Source organism: Pavona decussata, unplaced genomic scaffold, assembly GCF_977016875.1.
Source record: "Pavona decussata unplaced genomic scaffold, jaPavDecu1.1 SCAFFOLD_11, whole genome shotgun sequence".
In the NCBI taxonomy this organism is placed as follows: Eukaryota; Metazoa; Cnidaria; class Anthozoa; order Scleractinia; family Agariciidae; genus Pavona; species Pavona decussata.
Genome location: NW_028145434.1, coordinates 3,126,958 through 3,136,415, shown reverse-complemented (window position 1 = coordinate 3,136,415; position 9,458 = coordinate 3,126,958). Strand labels below are relative to the sequence as shown.

At 39.1% G+C, this 9,458-nt stretch overlaps 1 protein-coding gene across 1 annotated transcript; it reads right to left on the bottom strand.

Moving 5' to 3' along the window:
• Positions 1–6,397: 6,397 nt before the first annotated feature.
• Positions 6,398–9,130, bottom strand: LOC146488222 (tetratricopeptide repeat protein 28-like). Its single transcript, XM_085120703.1, has 2 exons — positions 7,492–9,130; positions 6,398–6,507 (listed from the first exon to the last, which is right to left on the bottom strand). Exons 1-2 carry the CDS (start codon positions 9,128–9,130, stop codon positions 6,398–6,400), a joined length of 1,749 nt encoding a protein of 582 aa, XP_084976829.1.
• Between the last annotated feature and the right edge of the window lie 328 nt (positions 9,131–9,458).

Genomic DNA, 9,458 nt, shown 5'->3' with positions numbered 1-9,458 from the left:
TCAAGTTAGACTTTATAGCATATTGTATGTTGTAATAAGTATATGTCAGGACACATTGTTGTTGTCGGATGACTGACTGACCATTCCTCAATAAACTATTTCACATTGAATGTTTCGTTATAGTGTAGTCAGAATAAACCTCGTTTTTATAGAGCGTAAGGTTGTGCGTATTAAAATGCAATTGAAAAAAATCACTTTAAGTAAGTTTCGATGTATTTAACGCAGAGCACTCATTGGGGTACACTTTCCAGATCGAACTGGAATTTAGGAGAGGGAAAAACCGGAGTACCCGGAAAAAAACCTCTTGGAACTTGAAGTAGACACTAAATGCTGTGAAAGTAAGCGACATGCGAAGAATTCTTGATGAGAAGTTCATATCTAGTACTTGCGGGGATTCGGATGTAATTTGCAAATTGTTGGCGAGACACTAAGTATTTTATGGTTCAGTTCTGGACCACCAATCACGTGGTGAATATCTTTACCTGAATTTTTGAAAACGGGCTCGCTCAAGTAATGAATGTTTGGTTTATCAACAGAGTTGATTACTAAAGGTAAAGAGATTCGAGTGATGACGTTGCGAGAGAATCTCTTTACGGTGCCTAAATTAGCTTTAGTTATCAACTCTGTTGATAAAACCAAACAATCGTTTCTACTGCCCACAGGCTCAGCACCACAGTGTCTTCAGAAACTAGCCTCCTTATTCTCTCAAGTCATGCTTGTTAAGAGTGCGATATGAACTGATGGTTTTGTCGCTTTTCTTCTCTCTTTCGCGTAATTCTAAACCTTCTCAGGGCCAAGAAACACGTGTTTCGGTGTCGTTTCATGAAAATTTTGCTAGATCTGTACTGGATTAACTTTTTTCAAGTGTTTTGAAAGTTTGAAATCTACTATGAATTGGGAGGACGTTACGCGAGCTGAGGCCTTTTCGGTTTCCAATAAGTTACAAACCACCAGTTCTTTATTTCGTATTGCTTGGTAAGTGTTAGTATAAGATTGATGTAACAAGGTTCGTTCCCTGTTTGACGTTCGAGATGTGACTAGTCCTGTCTCAGAACTCCCTCTTACTCCGCCGTTAACACTATGCAGGGCAGATGAACAGGAAGTTCTGGCTTTTCGTAACAGAATCTTACCATCCCCAAACAGTGTTTTGGTTTGAGTCATAAACCATCCTCGGAGACCCAGGGGCAGTTAGTCGGATAGCAGGGATTTTCGCGGGCGGAAGTTTACTGTAAGCACGGAAATCCCTGCTACCCGACTAACTCCCCCTGGGTCTCCGTGGATGGTCAGAAACGTGTTCGTTCATCGAGAATTTCAGGTTCAGGAGAAGAAGAACGTTGCACTGTACAAAGGTTAAGTTTGGCTGTTTGCCCGTGTTTGCTCTGCTGAAAATTTGAAACTTGACATGCACGAACAGAGCCTCGCTTCTCAAGGCCATGAAAGTCATTAATTTGTTCTTTTATAGAGGATTTCAGAGGTAAAAGCATCGCAAATATTTCTTATGTTTGCTTAAGGGAAAATTTAACACCTGAAATCTTTACTGTATTTCAATTTGTTGACTCATTTTCGTGATAACTGAATTTCACCACAAAAAAATAAATCAATCAATAAATAAAGAACTTTAAAACAAAAACTGGGAAGGTCATTGCATTCTTAAATCACAAATTTCTTCTTTTTGCGATGATATTGATTTACATTTGTGCCCTGTGATACGTTGTTTGAGAAAAAGTTCGGTTTTGTTCTTTTGTTGCGATGTAGATAACGCTAGATACTTGTTTCCTTTCGGAGTTTATTTGTTGTCATTATTGCGACATTTGCTGTCAGTATTTCGACCGTATTACAAGCAGATCGCAGTATTTTTTCAGTAATATCTTGAGGCTCCACATTCACTCCCACACCTTACTTTTTTTTTCTTTTTCTTTTTTTCTTTACAACAACAACAATTTATTTACAAATTCAGATGATATAAGGGGCTCGTCCCGCCAATAGCCACAAATCTAGTCGAGGCGGGACAAGACGAGCACGAGAACATAATGGAAAAAAATTACAATAAATTACAAACATGCTGGAAAACGGAAAAAACGTAACTTTACATAACAATCCATATTTAAATAAGGCTATGCAACAAAATTAAAGTAAAACGTAATTTTTTGCATCATCATTAATATTACAATAGAAAAGAGATGGAGGGAAAAGGAGAATCAGATTATACTAGCAAAGAAAAGGACATGGATGATCAGTTTTTCATTTGGTCAATTATCGTTTCCACTTCAATATAGGAGTCTACAGTTTGCTGCATCGCACCAAAAAACACAAAGTGCACCAAAAATCTCGGTGTTCTGAATTGTCCACTTTTGTACCCTGTGGGTTGCATCCTAATTGGCTTTCCTGACGTGTTGCTTTTCGTAAATAACGGGCCACAAGTTTGTTAGGTGGCTTCAAATAGCAATCTTAAGTTTGCTGATGAAATGCAAAAAACGTGGCAATCTCCTGCGCCTACGTGGATTTGTTGTTTAGAAATATCATTCTGATGGCGGCTATTTTTATATAAGTCATATTTTCCCTAGTATAAGCATAGTAAATAAACTCTTTCGGGCGGCTAGTTTATCGATAGATAATGCCGAAAGCTGACAGATTGTCCGGAAAATGAACAGATGGCCGAGGAGTAATGCTTCGAAGGCAACGGTAAAATTGTGAGGACAACCTTTCAGCCGAGGGTATTTTCATCCGATATACAAGCAAGCCGGGAAGAGGTTTATTTAATTTGTAACTCTCCGATTGATTTCTGATGCGCGCGTGCTTTGCTGTGGACAAGACAACACAGCAAGCGATGGCCACAGCGTGACAGCAGCCAAATAAATGCAAGCTAACTAGTTTACAAGATTTTATAAAACTGTGATGGGATTACAAGAGACTAAGACCAAAACTGGGACATTTTTTTTTGTTTAACTTTCCTCTTCGAACAAGGATCAGGCAATGGATATCAAATCGAGCGATTGTTATCGTCAGATAACCACCTTCCGTTTTTGTCCCACGTTACGTGTTTTGTCCAATGAGAATACGCGGAAATTAGTTGGTGGGTGATAGAGGCACATGTACCACACCCTAACGTTACTGAAAACTTATTCAGCAAATGCCAGGAGAAATGTTTGCTTGGCTGTCTCCTTTCTGCTCCACCAGTGTTTCTTGTGTTGAAAACCGAAAGTTGTCCGCAGTTATTACAGAGTAGTTGATAGATAAGATGCAACAGGCTTTAATGTGATTACTGAACTACTACCAAAACTTGGTAAATAGCCGACGATGGTCACACGCGCAATTCACAGGTACGTTCATCTTAGCTCCTTTTGTTCACTGTTTGCTAGGTTTGCCTGTGCTTGAAAAAACTCATCAATCACGTGGCTATGCCGGCTCTATCGTCAATATGGGTCGATACGTATACGGTGCTACACAAATTGACCGACAAAGTCTGCTCCGCAGATTGTCGGCAAACCTGCTGTTTTTTGCATCTCTAAACTAGAAGCAAGCAGATCTGGGGGCCGGTTTCTCGAAAGTCCCGATAACTTACCGGGCCCGATAGAAGTGTCTTTGCCCGGTAAGTTACCGGGACTTTCGAGAAACGGGCCTTTCGGTTTCATTGACAAATTATATAAATTTCCACCGCAAGACATTCATGTGATTTAATGTGTCAATATCCTTTGCAAAGCTGTAAACAATCATGTATCTAAACAGTAAGATCATGATACCAGAATCTGGTATCACGGAACGGCGGCAAAAAAAAAAAAAGAATGTCCACAGGCTCTCTCTCCCTTTTTTCTTCGCCCCCAGACCGAGGATTTTCTCTTCGCCTTATACTCCACTTGGAAGCTTGTTCGCAGGCTGAGTGAGAATTAATAAGTGAAAGTTAAGGTAACGTTTAAGGACAAATTCGACACAAACAAACGGGTTTGGGATAACATACGTAAAATTCGTGTAAAAAGACTTAACTGGACTGCTAATCATGCCGGTATGAGACTATACCGTCGCCACTTGTCACGAAATGCACCAAACTTCTGATTATTCACAAAAATTGACTTGTTATCAATCTGTTGTGATTAGTCAGTTTCAAAACTAGGAGAATGTTGCTGCCCCTGCACAAAAGGATATGCGATCAAGTTTAGTTTAATAATCGCAACAATAATGCCGCCTGTCGTTTACACACGGTTGAAATCCGATAACCTGTCTTGACCCTCACATCTGATATCTAAACAGTGGATAAAAATGACTTACATGATATGCTTCGAAAACTAAGAGTAAATTAAAAACAATTAAAGTGTGGCATCGGGGTGGATTTGATCTCTCGTATGATGAATGAGGGTGAAAACAGCAGTTATTATAATCATTGCATATGTATTTGTTAGTTGCTGTCAACAACAACAACAACAACAACAACAACAACAACAACAGTTTATTTGCATTCGTATTTACATTAACAGTATTACATTAGACAAGAAACCGTAATAAATGAAGTTGACAATAAGACAGCAATAATAAAACGAAGTAAATCACTAATTAATTAATTAATTAAATAATTAATTGTTGCCTAGAGAGCTTGAACATTAAAATAAGCTAGTCTCCTACAGATGGAAGAATCTATATTATATACATGGAAAACAATATATATAGCAGGCTCACCAAGATAGTTACGACTAGGATATTTTAAATTGCTATGATCAAAGAACTTTTTTTGTTTATAGAAATGTAAATTGCTGGTAAAAAAAAGAATAGAAATTGCTTTGCTAGTGGTATTAGCTTCTAAGCAAGCTTGGATTTCTTATCTTAGTTGTTATTTTTGTTCTCTTCTGATCAATACATCTTTCCTTTACTTAATTTTACACAGCTGTTACGAAAGTTAGAGAGGAAATGTGGCTACTGCCCTAACACTTTGAAAATCTGAACGGTAGATTTGTTATTGTCTAAGGCTACGCAAAATGCGGACAATATTTATTCATATATATCTAATTAGATAAGCTGGTTTAAATAGAGCCTTGATTCACAGTAAATTCATAGGAAATTATACTAAATAGTAACACTACCGTATAATACAAACAAACGTTCCGAAAAGTATTTAGGGTTCAATTCATTGATAATATTAACAGTCCTTGTGTTATTAGCCAGGCTATCAAACGTGTGTCCGCCACTGTATCTAAAGCTCCCTGCCATTTCGATGCTTTTTTCAAGAGGCAAACGCAACAAACCACGGTTTCAAGTACTGTGTTCCTGTTCCTTTTCTTGCAGCTGGCTAGGTTGTTTATCTTCCGTGGTTGTCCATTCTACCCATTTCATCCCACTAATAGCAGCTTTGGTGATCCCAAAGCAAAGCAACATTTACCTTCGTTCACCTCTACTTTCAATTTACGTTGTAACTGCCCGTTCCGAAGTTCATAAAGGGATTGGGCCCTGGTTTGCACTTTGTTCAAATTGCGTCATGTGAAGAAATTAACCCGAATGCCATTTAGATCAAATGGAAGTTTTCAAGTTTACCAAGTTTGGTTATGTCTCATTGCGTAATAATCAGGTTGCGACTTGTCAAAGGTCGCCCAAATTCAATACAAATGTCTCTAATTCTGAGATGGCGTCCCCCAAATTCATAGTTTCTAATTTTCTGATTTTTGAGTCTTCTCCATAATTCCAATTTAATGACAGAACCTGAAACTTGCTAAACTGACTAATTTTAATGTGATCTTTCCTGTGATGGACTGTAATTTCTGACTGAATGTAAATTTAAAAACCCGTTCCCAGTCACCATTTGAACCTCAGAACGGGCAATTCACCGCCAAATGCTGGCATTCAAAGAAAAACATTTTGGACTGAAGTGGAGAACTATACGAAACAAATTATTTATCCCAAATTATAAACCAAAACTGGCTACAAACTACTCAATTCGAATCGAATAAGGCTGTCTCAAGGACCCTTATTCCTGTGTAGGCCCCTCAAAAATTAGTGGTTAGTGGTATGGAGTTAAGTACCTTTTTCACTGCGATTAATCTAGGGTCAATTTGCTGCTGACTTAATAAGGCTTAAAATCCTTTTATTTTTTTGTTTATTATGTTATCGATATATTAAATGCTTAGTCCTAATCCTTTCATGGTATGATTAATAGTGTATTTTACTGTGAAGTTTGGGTACCCTAAAAAATGTATCATGGACCAAACCGAGTCTTACATTATCCGAGAAACGGCAAATAACCACAAATTATGGTTATGGATCCTAGCACAAATGAGTCTCCTGGCGTAGAATTTGGCATGTGTCAGTTCTGAAAAACGCAACCACAACTGCGATTGACTAAAAGTTGAAGGATAGGTGTTTCGTACGTAAATACGTGAGCAGTCGTTAGTGTGTTTAAATGTTACTGAATGCCAAGTTACGACTGCGTTGGAGAATTATTCAAGCAATCAAATTTCTTTAGTTTGTACTTATTGCCTAACTGCCCTTGCTTAACTTCTGTTCTGGATTCGTTGTCTATACATGTCTCTATAAATGAGAATTATGGTCACATACAAAATTCTAACAGCTGTTTTGCTATATGTACACGGTTTTATAAGGGTATAGAGGGAAAATAAGAAAATTTGTTAAAAAATATTCCTCGATCTTATTTCCCCATATTATCACTAGGGGAAAAAGTAGCAGTTTAATCCAAAAAGCATTTCAGAAGCGGCTCATGGCACGCGTCTTGTAGCTTTCCAGATTTTTAGAAAGGATAAAATAAATCCCAAGAGCAAGAGGAAATGTATGTTGGCAAAGTTTGTTTCACTGATTTGCAGACATTCTCTTGACATGATTATTCAACCTCTGTAAGAGAGAAGAAATGAAGTATATCAGCTAAGCCAAACACATCACACTATTGACCCATGCGATGTGATTGGTACAGATGTTTACTCCGGTAGTTATAGTTTTTTTACAAGGATTTCCTGAAATTGTAATGTTTAACATCACTACGTTGGACTTAAGTGCAAGGAAAATGTGAAGCCTATGAAACCCAAAACAAAACAAATGGATTACTTTGATTTTCGTTCTTGTAGACCTGGGAAATACTTAATAGTTTTATATCTCTTAGTGTTTAATACTTTTAAACACCCACAAGGGACGAAAAGTTAATGTCAATGTTTTAAACAATCAACCGAAATAGCCGCGACCGATTTCATTCCTCTCTGGTAGCCAAATCACAGAAACTTCCCTTCTTGCTATTCATGCATTCATTCATTCGTTCAATGTTTTTCCAGACTTCTTTTCACAAGCTCTCGTCTACTGAAGCAGTCTTTTTTTATTTTTGATTGCAGGTGGGATTGCCATTTTCCGTGCTAAATCTGGATTTTCTCTTTCGTGTTAAACCACTTTTTAATTGTAAAACATTAGGCCCCTATACAACTTTGCTTTAAAGTTGGATAATTTAAAAGCCAAACATTAAACAAAGATTTTTTTTTCGCAAAAAACTAAAACATTTGTAAAAAGACTTACTTTTTTTGAGCATCATTTCAGTGCTTTGCTTCTTTGCGTCCAAATTCAAGTGAATGTCATCACCAATTAGTACAAAAGGAGCCCAGTCCTTCACAGCACAGAACTGCTCTGACTCCCGTAGACACTTCATAGCCTGGTGAAGAGCCACACTGGCGGCTTTACCATCTCCAAGATGTTGGTAGAAACTCTTCATGAACTCCATAGTTGCCTGGTCGTCAATTGCCCAAAGTGAAGCAAGAACAGAACGAGCCCCAGCAGCCAAAAAAGCCCGAGCAATTCCGACGACACCCTCAGACTTAATCCCTCCTCTACCACTATGACAGCAACTAAGCACAACCAATTTTGCTTGCAGCTTAACAGCCTGGACATCCGACATCGTCATTATGTAGTCCTCTTCTTTAGGAACATTGTTCCTTGCTTTTGATCTTGGACTTCGTTCGTAATGTTTTTCCCATCCAGGATTAGGCGCCAAAGCAATTTCTCCCGTTTCTTTTCGTCCATGAGCTGCAATATGAACCAAAGCGGCCGAAGTAATTCGTTTTAACACCTCATCTTTGGTTGCCTCTGTTCCTGTTAGTGGTGGAATCTTGAGAATTTTCCCTATCATCTCTACTTCCTCTCTGGCATAGGGCAGTTCCTTGAACTTTGGTTTTATAACATCCCCCAGATATGGATCTCCGACAAGCAGTGCCTCCTGCACACTTTTGCAGTCCTCAGGGCGATCTGTGATCAGCCTTAAACTGGTCAACGAGGGTACAGTGCGGATGTGGATAGATGTGCTCAGAGCCGAAAATGGAGCCAGGCAAAGGGGACCATCGGGGACAACGATCAATTCGTTACATTGACACAAGTCTGCAATGGGGCCAAGAATTGCATCATGTAATGGTTGTAACGCATTGATGGTGCATTGTGAGGGCACTCCTTGTTTATTTTCATCCCCTTCATCATTGTCATCAACATCACCATCACTTCGCTGATCCAATGAACGATTCTCACATTGTACGCGGACACCAACTCCAATTTTCTCCAAAGTTGTATTCAACAAGACGGTCACTGCATCTTCGTGCACACTTCCTTGTTCCAATTCCTTTTCTCGAAACTTAATCTTGCTTCCCTTGCTGATAACCCAGAAAGTGATTTTGTTGCGCCTGTGACCCAAGAAAACCGTTTTCGTAGATAACTTGGTTGAGATGTAACAAATTGTTTCTTTAGGTTCAAGTGACGCTGATGGAGATTCCGTGAAACCATACTGTGTTTTTAAGATGTCAACCAAAGCCTGTGCTCGACCTGCCTCAGCAGCACACAAAGCCTCATCTATTCTTCCCAGCTTCAATAGGCTTTGCCAAAGATGGCTGTAAGCACCACGATAAAGATCTCGAAAACTTATTTTTAAGGCATCTTCACGAGTAATGGAAACTCTGACAATATCAATTATATTTACACTAGCTTGATAACATTGGCAAGCTTCCTGAAACTTTCCCAGAGCTTGGTAAGTATTGCCGAGTGAAAGGTAGGCCCTCCCTTCCCCGGTTCGATCGCCTACTTCTTTTGCTATTTTCAGACTCTTTTCTAGGTGTTCTATGGCCTTTTGTACGTTTCTCATGCCCAAATAAGTGCGCCCAAGGCTGCCATAGGCCATCCCTTCACCGCATCTATCGCCTACTTCTTTTGCTATTTTCAAATGCTTTTCATGGTACTCTATGGCCTTTTGGAAGTTGCCCAAGCGGTCATAGGCGTTGCCGAGGTTCCCATAGGCCCTCCCTTCCCCGCCTCTATCGCCTACTTCTTTTGCAATTTTCAGATGCTTTTCTTGGTACTCTATGGCCTTTTGGAAGTTGCGCAGGTTCAGATAAGGGTTGCCAAGGTTGCAATAGGCCCTCCCTTCTCCGGATCTATCGCCTACTCTTTTTGCTATTTTCAGATTCTTTTCATAGTACTCTATGGCTTTTTGGAAGTTGCCCAGCTTG